Raw genomic sequence first — 20,085 nt, forward strand, 5'->3', positions numbered from 1 at the left:
TAAGGGAGGTAGCTCCTCCCCAGGAAGATCCTGGCAGTCTGCAGACAGAAACTCAGGCCATGGCCCTAGTCTGTGGCTCCAGCAAGGAGTCTACTCTGTCCCTGATGTTACATAATTAAATAGCTGGGAGCTATTTCAATTTGGCCTCATTGAGTATGCCTGGGGTTTAGTAGGACACTGCAGGATATTTTGTACAAATGACAGATGCTACAATCTGGGGAATTTAACTGTTTAGGATTGTAGCCTGCTTCACTTGTTTGTCAGTAAGGTCCTCGCTGCCCCTTTAGAGTTACTCTTCCCTAGCATTTTCTCTCCAGATCCTGGGGAAGATACATGGGGCTTGGGCTGAGTTATTTTGCTCACTACTATTTCCAGCATTCTAGAATGCATGCTTGATAATTACAATAAAATAATAACAACAATAATAATAGCAACAGTGGCCCCTTAAATAGCATATATTACGTGGCAGGTACTGTCCTAAATGCTTTGCATTTATTAACTTAAATAATCCTCCAATGTAGGTACTGTTATAACCCCATTTGATGAGGAACTATAGACAGAGAGCAGCTAAGCAGCTTTCCCAGGAATAAAATGCTTATACACTGCTGGTGGGAATGTAAATTAGTGCAGCCATGGTAGAAAGCAGTTTGGATATTTCTCAAAGAACTTAAAAAAGAACTATCATTTGATCCAGCAATCACATTACTGGGTATATGCCCAAAGGAATACAAACTGTTCTACCACAAAGACACATGGATGTGAATGTTCATTGCAGCACTTTTCCCAATAGCAAATACATGGAGTCAGCCTAGATGATGATTAATGATAGACTGGATAAAGAAAATGTGGTACATATACACCATGGAGTAACACAAAGCCATAAAAATAAATGAAATCATGCCTTTTGCAGCAACATAGATGGAACTGGAGGCCATTATTCTAAGCTAATTAACACAGGAACAGAAAACCAAATACCACATGTTCTCACTTACAAGAGGGAGCTAAATATTGAGTATGCAGGAACACAAAGAAGGAAACAACAGACACTGGGGCTTGCTTGAGGCTGGAAGGTGGGAGGAGGATGGGAATAAAATAACTACCTATTTGTACTATGCTCATTACCTGCATGATGAAATCATTTGTGTACCAAAACCGAGCAACATGCAATTTACCCATGTAACAAATTTGTATATGTACCCACTAAAGATAAAATAAAATTGGAAGAAAAAAAAAGAAATATTCCCAGGAATAAAGGCTACTAAATGGTAGAGCGGGCTTTGGGTTCAGGCTGTCCAGCTCCAAAATCTCTGCTTTGGTCTACCAGTGTGCTACATTGCCTCCAAATAAAAAAAGTACTGAATGAATTATTAGGAACACTGCATATATAGTAATAGTATTATTAATAACTAACATTTACTAAGTACTTACTATGTGCCAGGCACTACACCTGCATTGTCTCATTTAACCCTCACAACCTCCCTTCCCTGTAGATACATTGTCATTTCCATTTTGTAAACAAGGGCATAATTACAAGCACAGAAAGTTTGGTCAAGGTCATATAGCTCTTGGGAGAAAGGAAACTGCCCTCTAGTCTGGCCCTAGCACCCATGTTCTTAACCCTATACTCCACTGCTCCCTACTACCTCAGGTGGTTCTCTCCCTAAGCCTCCTAAGATGACTTCTGTTATCAGCTTGATTTGACATTGAGGAATATAAGGATAAAGTTAAAGAACTAGCCCAAGGGTAGACAAGTTAGTAAGAGACAGAGCAGAGACAAGGACCCAGGAGTTCTGGTTTCAAATCCCCTTCTTTCTGGTCCAACCCCATCTGTGTTGCTATTATTGTATTTATAAGTTGTCCTAAATAGCTTATCCTCCAAGTCTGCCCCTTCAGTTCAAGAAGAAATTGTCCAAATGCAGAACATTCTCTGAATAGAAGAAGTCTTCTGCCCCACATCATTACATGCTGATTGGTTCTGATCCCCTTGAACACAGTGAAAGCCACAGGAATAAAGAACAGTTATGACACAAGTTATGACAACAGAACATATCCAGACTGGCAAAAGGACGGAGGGTGCAGGAAAAGGGGATCTATTCATTTCCACAGTAAATAGTCAAAGAGAAAAAAATCCCCCAAAAGCATCAAAATAATTTCCCAAATGATTATATCAGGAAGAAAATAATAAAACACATGCAAAACTAAAATAACAAGGCAATAAAATACAGAGGAGCAGAGACAGTATAAATAAGATGAAGAAAGAGAAGAGAGTCTTATATGCATTTTTTGAAAGAAAAGTTACAAGAGTAGTGACAGCAAAAATTAAAGAAGGGGTCACATAATTAGAAGCCACAGGTGACTTTCCCACATACTATAATTGCCATTTTAAAGGTACCTTCACATACACACATGTGCTCTCTTGCTCTACCTCTCTCTCTCTCTCTTTCTCTCTCTCTCTCTCTTTCTGAAACAAGCTACAAGCTGCATAAGTTGTTTAAGCTGTTCTGAGTGGATCAGTCAACCCCAATTCCCAATCTACAAAACAGGCACATTTTTGCATAAGTGACTAGGAATTAAGGGAACCTTAAGAATTGGATGACTAGTGGCTAGGTCACATGATCTTGGAGAAAGATCAGGGTTTCAATGTTTAGTTTACTATCTTTGGCACATAATTATCTAGCCCATATTTGGGTACATCTAATGATGGGGATCTCACTACCTTATTAGGCCGTCTATTTTTTGGAGGTTGGGTAAGATGATATTAATGAGTACCTACTAGGTGCCAGGCACTCTATCAGGCATTTTATATGCATTGATTCCATTTAATCTTCACGATAATCCTGTAGAGTAGTTATCACCACCATTTATAATTGATATAATGGAGGTACAAGAAGCAAAAAGTCACTTGCTTGAAATTATATGGTTAGGGAGTGCTGGAACCAGGATTTGAGCGCAGAATTGTCTGACTACAAACTTTACGCTTTATCCATCACTCCGTATGACTTCCTTCTGCAAGGAAACCATGGGAAAATCTGAAATGTAGGAGGACACTCTCTGTCCTGTGCAATCCTCCCATCAACTAAGTAAGTTACTGGCAAAATAGAAACTGAGTTTTTTGGGATATGACTTGTTCTTAGAATGCCAATGATGACCCCTGTGGCCACTATATCTCTTTCTAAATGTTCACAGGCTGTTTAATAATCAAGATGGAATTTTGACAAGCTCAATGGTAATAATGACATAAATACTACCAATATGGAATCTGGAGCCAGCTTATCTAGATTTAATTCTTAGCTCTATCATTTATTAGCTATTTCACCTTGGGAAAATTATATAACTTATCTATGTCTCACTTTACATATCCTTAACACAGAAATAATAATAGTACCTACCTCACAGGTTTGTTGTGAGGATTAAATTAATAAGTGTAAAGTTCTTAGAACAGAATCATAGAAGTACTCAATAATTGCTAGTTCATTAATATTTTATTGTCAATCTCTACTTTCCAGAATATATTATTTTCTGTTTTGAAAACTGGTACATTTTCCTATCTATAGTCTTCTCACGGATCTCCTAGGACCCATAATTCTGTTAAGATAACCTATGGCAATTCTACTGAGGACATCTTAGAATTATCTCAGTGCCCTGGGATGTATATATTTTTAAATTACATCATACTTAAGTTCTGTTAGACTAAAATTGCTATGAAAGTAGAGCTGGTTGGCACAGGAAGAGGGGCTCAATAAATACCTACAGCATGAAAGAATTCAGAGCAGTAAAATACTCTCTTACAACATCAGATCCTTTGGGCTTCAATTCCCTTTGAATCAGGTTTATGCCTTCTTTTCCTTGATAGAGAAGGAATTTCTATTCCTGTTATCAGTAAACCATCTGCCTCAAACAGGAGGTTGTCAGACTATGACTTCTTTTTTCTTCTTTATTTGAACATATCTTTAAAAATAATTAAAAATAGCATTTTTCAAAACTAACTTTGACTCATTCTAGAACTCATGAAACTATTTTGTCACTCCTGTTAAATATTATATGTATTATTATATTACATATTATCATATGTAAAATAATTTATATATTTATAATATATATTATAAAATTTAAAATATATAGTAAATATTTTAATAATTTTTATATAACATATAGTTATATCATATTATTACATATTATATGTAAAATATTATATATTACTTAGCCACCTGCTAGGGGTCTTTGTTTCCTCCCTTTTAAATATGAGCTCATCAGATATTAATGTGGTCATATTTGATTATTTAGCATCCTTACCTCCTTTATTCCTGATAAAAAGGATTACTGAAGTTTTGGGTATCCATTTAAATTATGTGCCTGAGGTGAGTGAGGTGATAGCCTCACTTACCTTGGCCCAATCCAGGCATCCCCTTCCTTTCCTCCATGGATTCTCTTTGTCAAAGGAATTTTCACCTCCAGAAAGCCTAGTCCATTCTTCCCAGCTCCATCACAAGAGTCTTTTGCAGTAATGGCAAAACGTCCCTAAACAACCCAGCAGACAAAATACCTTATCTTTTTGCATGCCTTCTTTTGGCCCCATGATCATTTTTCCAAAGTTTATCCCTACCTGCTGAATGGAAAGGCTTATTGTAGGTACCAGATGGAAATCTTCAAAACAAACATCAGGTAGTTTTAATGGCCTTTAAACAATTAGGCTGTAACTGCTTGTGTTCTGAAAAGCCAGTGTCAAGAACACCCAGGTATATGGAGTTAGTAGCCTTTATAATCCAGACTCTTGGCTGGCTGTGCCTTTGGAAGAAGGCTTATGGTTCTTGCTAAAGCAAGAAAGCTCCCTTCTGTGGGAAGCTATGACTGCTTCAGGGTTTCTCTTGTTTTCGCCACCCCTGTTGTATGCTTCACCGACCCTGCCAGGTTGGCTGGTTTGAGTCCCCACCCCGGACTTGACTTCTAGTTTCTTCCTAATCATTGGTTCCCACTATCTGGCTTAGACTTAGGTCATTAGTCCACCTTGGTCTTCCACTGTCTCTTGGGTTCTGAGTTAAGCCCATTGTTTATCTTGTTTCTTCCCCTTTATTCCTAGCTTCTGACTCACCGTTTTGTGTTCTGGGTCCTGGTCTATCTCTTATCACCACTGCTTTCTAGAGACTAGTTTCACATTTTAGTTAAAGTAACCCCAGCCTTGGCTAACAGATGCCAAAATTAACAGGGTCTAGGGGTGTAGAACCATAAAATATGCCAGGTTCCTATTTGTTTGCTGTATCTATGACTATTTGTTCTGAGTGTAAACACCTTCGTAAGAAGAATAGGTACATTACTGTTGGTGACATGGCTGATATGCTGCGAATTTCCATGGCTGCCTAAATTAACCCTAAAAAATCCTACCTCCTAGTTTTATGAAAGTCCTGAGAAGAGTTGGGGGAGCTAAAAAGAAGCATTAGTGTTTGGTTGAGTTTCAGATTAATGAAAGTTCTCCCTTACAGGGTCAGCTCCATTCTGAGGTAGTTATTATCCCCATTAACTGACTGGCTATTGGTTGCAGAGTTGACATTTAGAGCTTATCATCAAATATGGAAGCAGTCTGAACCTAAGCTCAGCATTTTTCCCCCTCATGCCACTATCAAAAGCAAATGGATAAAGATTCAATACAAGATATGGCACATACAGGCACACACAGAGGACAGGGAGCTTAAAACAACTGTGTGGTCCATGTTCCAGCCCAGAAAAATATCAGTATTTACCCTAGTGTTTTGTGACTCAGCACTCCTTTTCAGAGGCATTCACTACTGGATGAGGCAGAGGACAAACAGACTGGAGGATGGCAAAAAAGCCAAGGGTAGGATGGTGAATTTGCAAAGTAACTCTAAGCATTCTGGTTTCCTTCTCCTTTTTCACTTTCCCTGGTCCCCAATTCTTCCCAGTCAGTCCTTGGAACCAAAACTTGTCTGAACTCTCTGCTCTGAGTGAGGAAGTAGGAGGAAGAGTATCTCATGAGGAGGAGTGACACTTAGAACATATGCCACCCTTCTCAGCCTCACCAAGGAGAAGACTACAAGAAACCAACATCAACAGAGTTACCCAGGAGTCACTGATTAGAGTAAGACCTCTCCTCAAATGGATTACAAAGAAGGAAGAATGGAGAAGAGCAGGGTTGGGGGTTGTGAGAAACCAGTACACCTTGTATAGGAAACAGGTAGAGGCATGGAAAAAATTCCTGTATCACAAAGGTACCTACCTGTCAGGGCAAAAGCAGGTGGCTCCTTGTTGGTTCCCAGGGCAGAGAGGGGCCATATGGCCAGAGCCATTGGAGTGGAAATGAGAGAAAGTGCTCAGGGAAACTACTATTTACCAACTAAGAGAGACATATTTCAATATTTTTAAAAAATGGTGCAGACCAGCAGCTCTGGGTAGAAGAAAGTGAGAAGGAACACCACAGGGTCATGAGGGCAAAGGGCAAAAAAAAGAAAATACCAAGATAAAATGTACCAACTTCAGAGTTTTTTGCTGCCCATAAGCCAACCCTGCCTGTGACATTAGTGCCACATTAGTGTTCCCGATACAGAATTGCTGCCAATCTCCTGTCTGTTTCCCCCCCTCACTTTTTGCCCACTTTGTTGAGACCTTGAGGATAATGAAGATGAGGGTCTGGTACCCCGTTAGGTACCCATCTCCCTCAGGGAAGAAGGGGGCAGGGTTACCTTCTTGCAGAGGACCATCTGGTGGTCAAACAGGAAGAAGACCCGCTGCTGGTTGCGGCCGTAGGGCTGGTAGATCCAGGCCATCTCCCCAGTGTAGATCAGCTCCGAGCTCCTGTCTAGGATGTCCTCGCCCTGGGAAGGACATGCGATGATGAGAGGCAGCCAGGCAGAGGATGGCACCATCACCTTCCTGGAGGCACCCAAGGCTGGGCATAGACGGGACAGGAAGAGGCCAGAAAGGCCCTGGTAGAGACAGAGGGAGACAGGGACTCCTGGGACTCCTGAAAAAGCTTTACAGCTCTCTGAGCTAGGAAGATCCATTTTCTTATTTACCCCAAGGCCAAATGTGCCCCACCACCCAGGACTACTACAGCTTCTCAACATCAGTTATCCTCTGGTCTTAGAAGTACCAGCTTCTATAAGTTCTCTCTCTCCCTGTCTCTGTCTCTTTCTCTCTCTCCAGATAGATAGATAGATAGATAGATAGACAGATAAATAGATAGACAGATATAGATAGATAATTAGATATAATTCTCCATCTCTCTTCTCTATAAATCTCTTTTTCTGTTCCAGTCTCAGTCCCTGCTCTGGTCTCTCAGTCTCTAATACTTGAAGAATAGGCTTGGGTCTCACTGCTTCCCACATGAGTAGAAGGAAACAGGGGAAGACAAGAAGGAAGATGATAACAGAGGGAAAGAAAGAGAACCCACTCACCCTCTTAAAATTGTTTTTCCTTCTCTCAGTTTACTAAAGTCTACTGATTAAATAAGAAACTTAACTGCCACATGCTTCCTTGGTCTGTTATCCAGAGAGCTTAGAATTACTTCTCCTTCTTGCTACATAGAGTCGGACACAAAAAGGCACCAAGACACCTAACTCCTGGCTAATTCAATTCTACAGAGTTTCCAACTCCTATCCATTCTTTATGGCAACTCTGATAGGTCAGAAGTATGTTGTGGGTGTGTGTCAGATGTCAAGGTAGACCTGGCCTCTGTACTCAAGAAGCTTACATCTTCATGGAGGAGATAAATGCAGGTATGCTCAAAACTCATGAAACACAAGGTAAACCAACACCGAAGTCATGGGCACAGGGGTGAGTGTTCCAGGGCCTATGTGAAGATAGGGACAAAGAGTAGTGTCCCAAGACACAGAAGAATTAACATTTCCTGAGCACTTATATGGGTCAGACAATGTGCCAGATATTTTCAATCCATCTTATCTTAGCCTCACAATAGCCCTGGAAAGTAGATATTTTTGCTCCTATTTTACAGTTTGAGGTACAAAAAGATCAAGTGATAAGCCAAAGTTGCCCAACTAGTTAGCTACAGGTCCATGACCCAACTCCAGTCTCCATAGAGTATGCTCACTCTTTGCATTATATTATACTGTCTTTAGGGCAAAAAGGCATTAGAGAACCAGTTCCTTCCTCTCTCTCTAGGTGTCAGTTTTCCCAGATGTTAAATGAAGTGTATGAGGATGATCTTCATGGTCTCGGAGATGAGACCTTGATGCTAAGATCTCTGCCTTACACTCAAAAGCTTCAAGGCAAGGTTAGAGATGGAGACCTTTACATCTCCCAGAAATAATCAGAGGAAAACACAGATCAGGCAGGGTAGTAGGCCAGAGAGAGGGGCATCTGGAAATGGTGTATTCGAGCATACTATTTTTTCCCCAATCTAAAGGATGGAAAGGAAAGGGGGAATTCAGTAGAATTATTTTCTAATAATAGAACCCCTGCAAAAAGCTCAGAAATACTGCTTTAACTCTAGGCTCTAGGCTTAGCCTCAATATTACCCAGGAACTAAGTAAACACTCCTTCTAGAGGGGCTGACATACTAGCACAGAACCTCTGGTGGCCTGGTACTGGGAAAGAAAGCCACCAGAGTTGGGGAGCAGTACAGCGATTTCCTGCTGGAGGGTTGGGAAGCTGAGAGTGGGTCCCACCGTGATTCAGGCTAGGAAGATGTGCTATAGTCCACTTTGAATATGTCTGAAGTCAAAGCCATAAATGAGCCAATACCATAAGAAGATGGCCAGAATGACTTTTAAATATATCATTTACTAAATGTGGATGATACAACCAGGAGGGCTGCTCAGTATTATTTGGTCCATCCACTCCACCAGCCAAGGGCATCTCAATTCTTTTTGTTTCTATTTTTGAGACAGAGTGTCCCTGTTATCGCCCAGGCTGGAGTGCAGTGGCATGATCTCAGCTCACTGCAAACTCTGCCTCCTGGCTTCAACTGATTCTTGTGTCTCAGCCTCCCAAGCAGCTGGGATTAGAGGCATGCGTGTGCCACCACGCCAAGCTAATTTTTATATTTTTAGTAGAGATAATGTTTTGCTATGCTGGCTAGGCTGGTCTCAAACTCCTGACCTCAGGCAATCCATCCACCTACGCCTCCCAAAGTGCTGGGATTATAGGCATGAGCCACCATGCCCAGCCTCAATTCGATTTTAATTACTTGCAATATGTAACTCCACCAAGGAGAAAAAGAAATTAAAATAATATTCCTCTATGCTCATCAAGCTGACTAACCTTGAGCAACACACACAGTCTCTCTATAACTCAGTTGCCTCATCATTAAAATGGGGATAATAACAGTACCCACTTCATTTGTGTGTTGTGAGGATTATTTAAATTAAAAAATACAAAGTGCTTAGAAGGTACACATCATACTATAAGCTCAACGTAAGTGATAATTACCTTGACTATTACTATATGTCCTAGTTTTTTTAAAAATATATTTTATTGCATTTTAGGTTTTGGGGTACATGTGAAGAACATGCAGGACTGTTGCATAGGTACATACATGGCAGTGTGGTTTGCTGCCTTCCTCCCTATCACTTATATCTGGCATTTCTCTCCATGTTATCCCTCCCCAACTCCCCACCCCACACTGTCCCTCCCCTAGTTCTTCCCCACAGACCCTAGTGTGTGATGCTCCCCTCCCTGTGTCCATGTGTTCTCATTGTTCAACATCTGCCTGAGTGAGAACATGCAGTGTTTGATTTTCTGTTGTTGTGTCAGTTTGCTGAGAATGATGGTTTCCAGGTTCATCCATGTCCCTAGAAAGGACATGAACTCATCGTTTTTTATGGCTGCATAGTATTCCATGGTGTATATGTGCCACATTTTCCCTGTCCAGTCTATCATCGATGGGCATTTGGGTGTATGTCCTAGTTTCTATACCTATCTTGTCTCTTATTAATGTAGCAACCCAGTAAGTGATGTTTTGTTACTACCCCAAAACCAAAATCAGAGAAATTAGAAGTAATTTCTCCAAAGGGGCAGAACCTAGGTCAGAATCCCTCCAAAGCCTATGCTCTTATCCACCAAACCACATTAGAATGATAATCCCCCACCCATTCTCCTCCCACCCTCGCCAACCCAGGGGAACAACAAGCTGCCATGGGAGATTTCTAAGGTGAGAATCTCTAAAGACCTGGGCTCTGAGTCCAATGCTGCTACTAACTTACTCTGGAGTTGGAAACTAGCCTAAACTCTTATAATCTGTTTCCTCATTTGTAGAGTGGGAATATTAAAACAGTTTCTGTTTGACCCACTTCACATGGCTGCTTGAGAGCATCAAATGAGTTCATGCAAATGAGACAGCCCTCTCATTGTTTAGAGATCTCACCCTTGCTTCCTCTGCTCCACTTGTATCATACATCTCTTTGTCTTGCCCCAAAAAGTACAATTCCTTCCCAACATCCCCAACCGTGGGCCTTCAGTTCTGTTTACTTCCTCTAGGATTTTGTTCACACTGTCACCTCTGCTGGGAATATATTTGTCCCCATTACATGTCCAAGGCTACATCTCATTGATCTCAATATCCTCATTGCCCAGCATAGGGCCTAGCTTATGAGGGGAAATGCTCAAAACATGAGTCTCCTAATTTCACATATTTGCTCAAAATCCCTCAGTGGCCCCCATCTCATTCAAACTAACAATCAGTCTTATGAAGACAGGATCTGACCTCCAGTCACCTCCCCTAACCTCATTTGCTCCCACTCTCTCCCTCCCTTACTCTACTCTGCCCACACCGGCTTCCATGTTGTTCCTTTAGCACACACTCTCATATTTCAGGAACTTTGTGTTTCTTCTTCCCCCTGTCTGGAATTCTGTGCCCCAAAAAAGCCACATGGTTTGCTCCTTCCTCTCCTACAGATCTGTTTTCAACTGTTATTTCCACAGGTAGTATCCCCATTACTCCCTAACTTGTTATCCTACATTATTTTTCTTCAGAGGCTCATCCACCTGATAATGTATTATATGTTTGTTTGCTGACTCTTTTCCCCACTGGAATATAAATCAATGAGAGTAGAAACTTTGTCCTGTTCACTGATATATTTGTAGAACCCAGAATGAGGTCTGATACAGAGTACTTGGTATTTAAGTACTCAATAAATACTGTTTGACAAATAGGTATGGAATGAACAGCCAAAAACTACTCAAAGCTTTCCTGCCAGCATATCCACCTTCCTTCCTTGGGGTCAAAGCCTGAGAGAAGAGGCCTCACCCCATTCTAATTCTAATTCACCCCATTACGCTTGATTTCACCCCATTCTAAATATTGGCCAATTGATGTGGGGCTGTAATCTGAGCAGATCCTGGGAAAGGACAAAGGAAATGTCACACTTTTTAACTAGTTTATTTTTAATGCTGCCTACTGACAGGTAGGCACAAATCCATCCAGCCCTACATTTGATCTTTTGGTCCCAGGAGTATGCCTCATCAAGCTACCTTAGCTTTTAAATAGATGCTTTTGCTACCTTCTTCATGCTGGGTTTTCTTGTTTCCAACTTCTTTGGATTCAATCATCAAATAGTAAACTTGAACAGGTCCTTGGGTATGACACAACCAGGCTGGCAGGAAAAGGTGCCACAAGGAGGAAATCACAACCACACATAATCAAGCTCCCAAACATGAACTACGTACTTAAGCTCATGCTACAAATTTCCAGAAAAAAAAAAAAAAAAAAAAAAAAAAAGATTAAAAAGAAGCTGGCCAATAAAGTAATATGTTATTTTTCCCTTCTTTTCAAATGGATTAAATGAGTGTGCAAGGTGGCAAAGTGACAGCTCGATCAAACCTCAGCATCACAGAAATTAGAAATAGAAATTTCCCAAAAACTGTAGTCCCTTGGAATAGATTATTCTCCCTGCTGCTCCTGCATACTGCTCTAATGTATTGATTACTACTTAGAGAGATGACTGACACTTTTACTCATCCATTTGTTTTTCAGGAGTCATGGGGGGTGGGATAAAAGGAGGGGTATTTCAGAAACTCTAGTCCCCACAGAATGGCAGAGGGCAGGGATAATAACCAGAAATGGGCAAAGAAACCAAAGGTGTTCATGGAATAAGCTAAGAGAAGGGTCAGGCCTTGATACAATGCAAAGCTTCCCACTCTCTAGCCAGACACTGATTTACTGAGTAGACACTAATTGCCTGCTTGCTACCCTCCAAATTCCTCTTCAAGGGAAATTCAGCTCTGAAGGTTTCCCCTATGACTCCTCTTTTTCATTTGACAAATGAAGCTGAAACTGTTGTGCAGATGCTTTTGACAGCCACTCTGTTTATTCAAACATCTGGGAGGCAATAGGGTGGCAGAGACAGCAAAATATGGCTTTTTTTTTTTTTTTTTTTAATTTGTATGGTTTGTTCACAGCAGTCCTGGGCAATCTGGCAGAATCTCTCTCCCTACCTAGTCAACTTCTTGGGCAGGTAAAATGCACAAAAAAACTATACTAGGGAACCTGTAAAACTGGGCCACCAATCCTTATAATCATCAAGCCATGGAGTATCCATGTCTTACTGCTTTCTTGGTGAGACTCCCCAGCACTCACCCACCACCTGACTGGGATTTGGATGACCTCCCCAAGGTAGTCTCACTACCTTATTTAGATATAGACTCTTTATTACATACAAAAAGCAAGTCACTGCAGTATCATAAAGAATAGCAATTGGGCAGAGACAGGCAGAAGGCTGAAGGAATATGTTGTACATTACTGAAAACAACACCACACAAGGAATCAGGAGACTAGATTCAAGTTCCAGTTTCGTCACTGACTTGCTGTGTGGCCTTGGTAGGAAATAAGCCTCTCTCTGCTTCTCGGTCTTCTACCATTAGTGCAAGGTGTTTTGAGAGTAGTGTGTGAGAGTATGTGTTTATGTGCATATGTGCACGTGTCTACACACAAGAATCATCAGGGTTGTAGGGGGAGTCCTCTAAGAGCCTTGGTGACTCTGATATTCTAGATGTCATTAAAACAGGTATGGCAAATACGACAGAAACTTTAGGCTTGGCCTCTGAAATGTATCCATTAGGCTTTACTAGAGAAAAGACTTCCTAGAGGACAACTTCTCTGGAACTGTCAAGTTCCACAGTGACCTCAGAGTCTGAAAAGACGACCATGAAGAAATTTTCTTCTTACAAATTGCTATAGACTGAATGTTTGTATCCCCATAAAATTCACATGTTGAGAAACATAATCCCTACTGTGATGGTATTTGAAAATGAGGCCTTGGGGGATGATGGTCATGAGAATGAAGCTGTCATGAATTAAAAGGGATCAGCATTCCATAAAAGAGACCCCAAAGAGTTCTCTTATCCCTTCTGCCATGTGAGGTTACAATGAGAAGACAACAGTCTATGAAGAGGGCCCTCACCAGACACTGTATCTACTGGTTCCTTGATCTTGGACTTACCAGCTTCCACAACCATAAATTTCTGTTGTTTATAAGCCACCCAGTCTGTGGTATTTTGTTATAACAACCTGAATGAAGATGTCAATTTAGATAAAGAAAGCCTTCACTAAACAGGAAGGTACACAGGATGTGTGGGCTTAGATGAGATGAGAGTACCAATCAATCAGGCTAACAAAGGAGGCAGAAACTGTTAGAACTGTGTTTTGTGGCCCCACCCAAACATGCAGGAAATTCCTTCTGAGATGCTAAGTCTTTAAATCATAGCTCAGTGTTATTCACTTTGGTGTTACTGAAGTTTTCAAGGTAGGCCAGGGAATTTCATGCTACTTTTGGTTCCCCATGGCTCCTGCTCCAAGGACTGATGTCCCAGAGCACACAGGGGAATTACAAGGTCTTCTAGGCATTGGGAAGTCGGGGAGATGCTCCAGAAAATAGGAAGACAGCTGCTTCTGGGCACCTTCTCTTACAAAAAGACTCTGCCAACGAGAGAATAAGGCCAGTTAATCCACCATAATTTTAGAGTGTCTTAGAGTTGATGGGCTTGCTAGAAGTCATTTGGTCCAGCCCTTTGCCTCTAATCAGGCAACTAGCCAAAGCAAGGCCAACACAAGAAAAAAAAGATCCACAATTTTCTAGTAAGTCTGGCCCAGTGCTGGCTTCTGCTTAAGAGAATGAGGGTCTCTTCATCTAGACAAATTCCTTTCTCTACAAATCAAAATATCCTTGCTGTTCTACTTATATGGTAACATTATCCTTCAACTATGACCCAAAAAGATGTCAGCTAATCACACTTGTGGTCTTTTTCAGCTGTCTACTTTAAGGTAGGACAGAGGCAGCAGAATAAAAGGAAGATGATTTTTTTTCTGGGCCTTGGTTAAGTAGCTGTTTGTGAGGACAATGCTTGGGTCCGTTGGAATGAGCTAAAAATACATTAAATATTAAGAGAGATACTACCTCTTAATCACTGAAGATGACACTTGAGTTGAGGCCAGTGGAATAGGGAGTGGGCTCTACCTCTATACTGTGACCACAAGGCTTAAGATTGTTAATCCTTCCCTTGTATTATGTCCAGCCCCTCCCATCTTGGTTATTTCAGCCAGCAGACTATCAGATTGCATGACCTGGGCCTGTGAGACAAATGTGAAATGTCATTACTCCTGATTCTCTTGGTGGGCATCTAGAAGAGAAGGTTTTCAAGACTTTAGCTTCTTAAGGCCTTCTGAATTCAGAGAAGTCACGGCTGTCTGCAATGAAATGGAAGGCTGCCAAGGATTATTTTAAAAACAGATGATAAAACTGTGGATTTGGCACGGATGATTGTTGTGGCCTAGAGTTTATAGGCCTAATAGAGAGACCTAATAGATGTGCCAGGGTGAGGTAATATCATCTATAAAAAAACAGTATGTGGGCTGTCCTGAATGGCTGGGAACAAGAGAACCAGTCTCGTATTCTGTGTCTGGAAGTAAATTAGTATATACTACTTCTTATCTAAGTGTGAATCTATTGGTCATAAATCCAGACAGAGCTTTGAAAGGTTACTGAGTCAACCCAATTGTTCCCTGGCAATACCTAAAGAAATGGACCTTTCTTTTCTTAATGAGGTATCATCACAAAAATTTCTCCAATCTTCTTAAAATATTATTCAAGTATCCAACACCTCTCATTAGCAGGAAATTTTACCTTGAGTCTAATCTAAATCCTTCCTGTTGCTCTTCAAATCTAATTCCTCTTCACCTATACTTGGCTAAGGTGGGAAGCTTTTGCCAAGCTATTCAGATTCCCCAATACCCTGGTTGGTAAGTTTCCTACCTCCCAGTCTAGGACAGAAGCCTGCCACTGAGCAATCTTGTCAATATTCTCTAAACGTCGCTTGCGTTCGTTGATCTGTTGAGTCACATTTCTCATGACAGCCAAAGCAGCTGCCACGTATCTGTAGTCACTGTGAAAACACAAGAGTACAAGTTGAATGAACCAATGTGCCAGAGAACCAATGTGCTAGGTGCCAATCTTAATATCCACTCTTCTCTACCTCCTTAGTAATAGAGTGATGATTTTCAGATGGGAACCCACACCACCTAGAGTAAAAGACTATACTTCCTATCCTTTGTTTCAGCAGAAATGACTATGCAAGTAAGTTTTGTACATTGATATGTAAATAGAAGTGTTCTGTAGTGTAAGAATTAAAGAAAGAGGAGGGAAACACGAATGATGGCTTTTCAGTCAATAGGGGCAGGTTTATTTTGAATAAACCGGATAGGGGCAGCTGGCCGAGTTAGGTCAGAGCCATGCTCTTACAGACTAAGAGTTTTTAAGGATTCAGGGTGGGAGAGCTTATTAGAAGCTTGGACTGCTTCTGTGTCTCTCTTTGTTTTTATATGGGAGGGACAGTTTTGTGTCTGTTCCCATACATTTTTCTGCAGCTGTAGGAATATCCTGAGTTTGCTTTTAGCTTCCCTATCTTAGAGCACCTGAAGGGAAAGGAATACACTTATTAAGGCCCACTGTTTTACTGGGGCCCACTATATGAGGTTAATTGTCTCTTGGCAGTTATCCAAGAGACTTTTCCCCAACCTCCTGTGTCTGAGCTGTCATATCTGTGTTTACCTGTCTGCTCTTTCTGGCTGCTTATAGGTAGAAAATAAATGATTTCCTTGAAATGCATCAGACTAGAAAGGGAGTTGGAACTTAAAGTGGCGGTGTTTGTCTAAGATGATGGTCCTCCTGCTCTATCTATCAGGTAGGTCTTCTGGGAAATCACCTTTAAGGAAGAGAACATACCCTTCTTTAGCCAATCCTGATGCTTGGAATGTGGATATAATAGCCGAACCTCTGGTAGCTATCTTGGACCATAAGGACAAGGCTATTACCCTAGGTATAGGATAGCAGTTAGCTGTAGGGCGCTCATGTTTCTGATGACCATGGGGCCATCATACCAGCCATAAACCTCATAATACATACTTCTTTCACATGAGAGAGAAATGGATCGCTGTTTTTTTTTAACATTACTTCTTTTGTGTCCTATCTGATACAGCTAGCCAAGGACCAAGAAGGGAGCCTCACACATGATGCAGCATAGACCACCTTACTATCTCTTCCACCATCTAATTCTAGGGAGCTTCTTCCCAAAATCACTGTGAAATAACATCCTCACCTTTCCTTTTGCACAATATAGAAACAGAATGTAGCATAGTGGTTAAGAACACAGAGTCTGAAGCCAGACTTTGTGGGCTCAAATGCATTTTTCTTCACTGACTACCAGTGTGGCCTTTGGCAAGTCTCACTCCCTCTCTCAATGACTCAATTTCCTCTGTAAAATGGGGAAACATAGTTTACTGAAGGTTTCAAAAAACACAATCATCTATGTAAGCTATTTTACTCTTGGCACATAACAAATGTTAACAGTATTATTATTACGAATCAAACATTTCTGTAATAGAGACATCACATGGGATGCCTCTTAAAACCCCCAGTCTCAGAGTGTAACCCTTGGCCTCACTTCCTAGGACTCTGGAGAGCAGACGTCCTGAGAGTTACACATCCTGTTCAGTTTTTTTCTGTTGTTCTTTTCTGATTTCCAATTGAATGGCTCTTGCGAAAGGCAGATTGATAGTGAGATCTCAGCCATTCATTGTGGGTAAATGAACTGAGAAGACAAGAGGATGTATTACAGTTCAATGTTAATACCTTTCCTTAGAGAAACTGAAAATGGCTCTCGTCACTGATCTACTCAATGTCTCAGTACCATTTTTTAAAAAAAGAAGGAGAAAAGAAATATGTGCAACAACCACCTTTTTCTTAACACACTGAAGAATGGGTCGATGGACCAAAGAAAGGCATAGGAAAGGAACCTCTAATTGCCAGGGCACAACCTATGTAGTACCTACCTCCTCTTAGCTCACATTCATCACTCCAATCTGTGCTCTGCACACCTGTTAGAGCTATGGCTCTCAAACAATATTACACTATCACTTCCAGTGAAAGGCTTTCACTATACTTCTTAACCAGTCTATATTCTATGTCTAAGCTATCTGTGTTTTACTGTCTGCTCCTTCTGGCTGCTTGTAGTTAGAAAATAAGTGATTTCATTGAAATGTCTCAAGAGTACCATGTTAGAAAAGTCTTCTTTATTCTGAGCCTTGATGAATATTAGCTATTACCAGTTTTTCTTCTGGATCCCACTGCTGACTCATATTGAGCTTATGGCAGCTAACCCTTCCTAAGTCTCTTCAAAACACCCTCTAGAAGCTGTATCTCTCTCAGCCTGTCCTTGAGCTATTTATTTCTTATCTTAGACCCAATGGAAACAATCTACATTTGGCTCTGTTACATTTCATTCTTTTACAGTTAGTTGCTCCAATGTATGGGGGATCTTTTGGGCTCTGCAACATCACCAAAGCTTCTCCTTGGTAAGATCTGAGCCTGACATTTAGAAGGAGGTAGGGTGAAGACAGAAGGGAAGGTTGCAGCACAGAAGCTGCTAACACAATTAAGTGTTCCTGCTCTTTGGACCCATTTTATGTCCCCTGTACCTTTCCTTTCTCTGATTTAAGGACATCAGTGCTTTAAGCCACTTTCTGTGAAGTAAAGCACAGAGCTGTACTATCCAACATGGTAGCTACCAGCCATATTTAATTAAAATTAAGTAAAACTTAAAATTTAGTTCCTCATTTGAACTAGCTATATTTCTTAGTACTCAACAGCCACATGTGGTCGGTGATGACTATACTGAACAACACAAATATAGACAATTTGCATTGTTGCAGAAAGTTCTACTGGGCAGTCCTGGCATGAGAATGTTCATTTCCTCTACACCAAGACTACCCAGTCATGGATTCCTCACTGCCATTGTCCCATACTGCCTATTTTTGACATCTTTAGCAGGCTGCCTTTATCAAAGTGGCTAGAGAGGGAACGTGCCGTCTCTAACCTGTACTGCTAGTTTTAGCAGTGGGTGAGAGAAGAAAGGAATAGCTGTGGTCCAGCCTAACCCTGGTCAAATACCTCAGATGAAGTCTGGGCCCAGCCTCTTATTGGGGAGAATAATAGAACAAATATTTTCTACTTCCAGACATGTCAGCTAGTCTCCCTCTTATATGCAGTCTTCATTCTCATCAACCTAAGGAAGGTAGGGGAGGGAAAGTATGTCAATCATCTGTAAGCAAAGTCAGTATTCTTCTCTATTTATCATTCTTCATCTAATCTTCTCCCTCAGAGGCCATTCTGACTGCCTCTATTTCAGGCCTACCTATCTGAACACTTAACTTACTAAGCTTCCAAGCTGGCATCAGCCTTTAATTGCCTTCAAATCCAAGCTACTCTTGACATGCATGGCAGAAGCCATCATCTTCTTTTTTTAATACATATTTTATTGCATTTTAGGTTTTGAGGTACATGTGAAGAACATGCAAGATTGTTGTGTAGGTACATACATGGTAATGTGGTTTGCTGCCTTCCTCCCTATCACCTATATCTGACATTTCTCCACATGCTATCCCTCCCCAACTCCTCACCCCCTGCTGTCCTTCCCCTAGTTCCCTGCTACAGACCCCACTGTGTGATGCTCTCCTCCCTGTGTCCATGTGTTCTCATTGTTCAGCACCCACCTATGAGTGAGAATATTCAGTGTTTGATTTTCTGTTCTTGTGTCAGTTTGCTGAGAATGATGGTTTCCAGGTTTATCCATGTCCCTAGAAAGGACACAAACTCATCGTTTTTTTATGGCTGCATAGTATTCCATGGTGTATATGTGCCACATTTTCCCTGTCCAGTCTATCATCGATGGGCTTTGGGTTGATTCCAAGTCTTTGCTATTGTAAACAGTGCTGCAATGAACGTTCATGTGTATGTGTCATAGTGGAACGATTTATAATCCTTTGGATATATACCCAGTAATGGAATTGTTGGGTCAAATGGAATTTCTTTTTCCAGGTCCTTGAGGAATTGTCACACTGTCTTCCACAATGGTTGAACTAATTTACATACCCACCAACAGTATAAAAACGTTCCTATTCTTAATACAGATTCCTGAGACATACCAAAAGGGGTTGTCCATGTCGTGGGGCTTGTACTGGGCCCAACAAGTCACTCTGAGGAAGGGCAGAAATTGATGTAGCCTGCCACTGCCTGAGCTACCTTATTGTCACTCTGGAGTGCAAGGGGTGGGAGGAGAGGGGATCATGGACCTAGATGGCAAGAGGGCTTTGAAGCAATAGTTTTAGTCACAAGGTGAAAGTGGACAGAAACAGCAAATCCCAGGCACATGTCCTTTTTGGTGCCCACCAAGCCCCTAAAAGGCTCTGATTTTGTTTTGGCTTAAAAAACTAACATAGCTTTGAGCTGTGCTTAAAACCTTTTTTTCTGGATCTCTTAATATGAATTATGCCATATATAATTTACCTAGTGAATATTATCAGTCCACAAGTATGATTTAGCTCCACTGCTTGGTCTACTTGAGACTGACTTTCAGACCTAGATGCATTAGGCCTTGGGTGTAGGTCAGTTGGTTTGGTTTACATCAAGCATGTAGGCTAATCTTTGGGTTTATTTTCGAATTGATGTTACTTCTCTAACAAATTATATCTTATATGCTTTTTAGTGGTTCTGGATCCCTAAGCAGATTTCAGATTTTAACCCAAACATGGTGGCACTGGACCCTCCTTTTGAGTGAGTAACAAACCCA

General features: G+C 41.1%; 1 protein-coding gene across 13 annotated transcripts in view; it reads right to left on the reverse strand.

Annotated features, from left to right (window-relative positions):
- The window catches only part of ARHGEF9 (Cdc42 guanine nucleotide exchange factor 9), a 378,000-nt gene that overhangs the window by 23,036 nt on the left and 334,879 nt on the right, over window positions 1-20,085 (reverse strand). For 9 of the 13 annotated variants that reach the window (XM_039475471.2, XM_010351684.3, XM_010351685.2 and 6 more), the window contains 2 exons: window positions 15,216-15,345; window positions 6,693-6,824 (listed from right to left, as the gene is read on the reverse strand). In XM_039475471.2, the coding sequence (XP_039331405.2) occupies window positions 6,693-6,824; window positions 15,216-15,345 (262 nt within the window). The remainder of the gene's footprint in view (window positions 1-6,692; window positions 6,825-15,215; window positions 15,346-20,085) is intronic. The other 4 variants (XM_074391854.1, XM_039475468.2, XM_039475470.2 and 1 more) reach the window with 1 other exon arrangement.

Source organism: Saimiri boliviensis, chromosome X (assembly GCF_048565385.1).
Source record: "Saimiri boliviensis isolate mSaiBol1 chromosome X, mSaiBol1.pri, whole genome shotgun sequence".
NCBI classification, from domain to species: Eukaryota; Metazoa; Chordata; class Mammalia; order Primates; family Cebidae; genus Saimiri; species Saimiri boliviensis.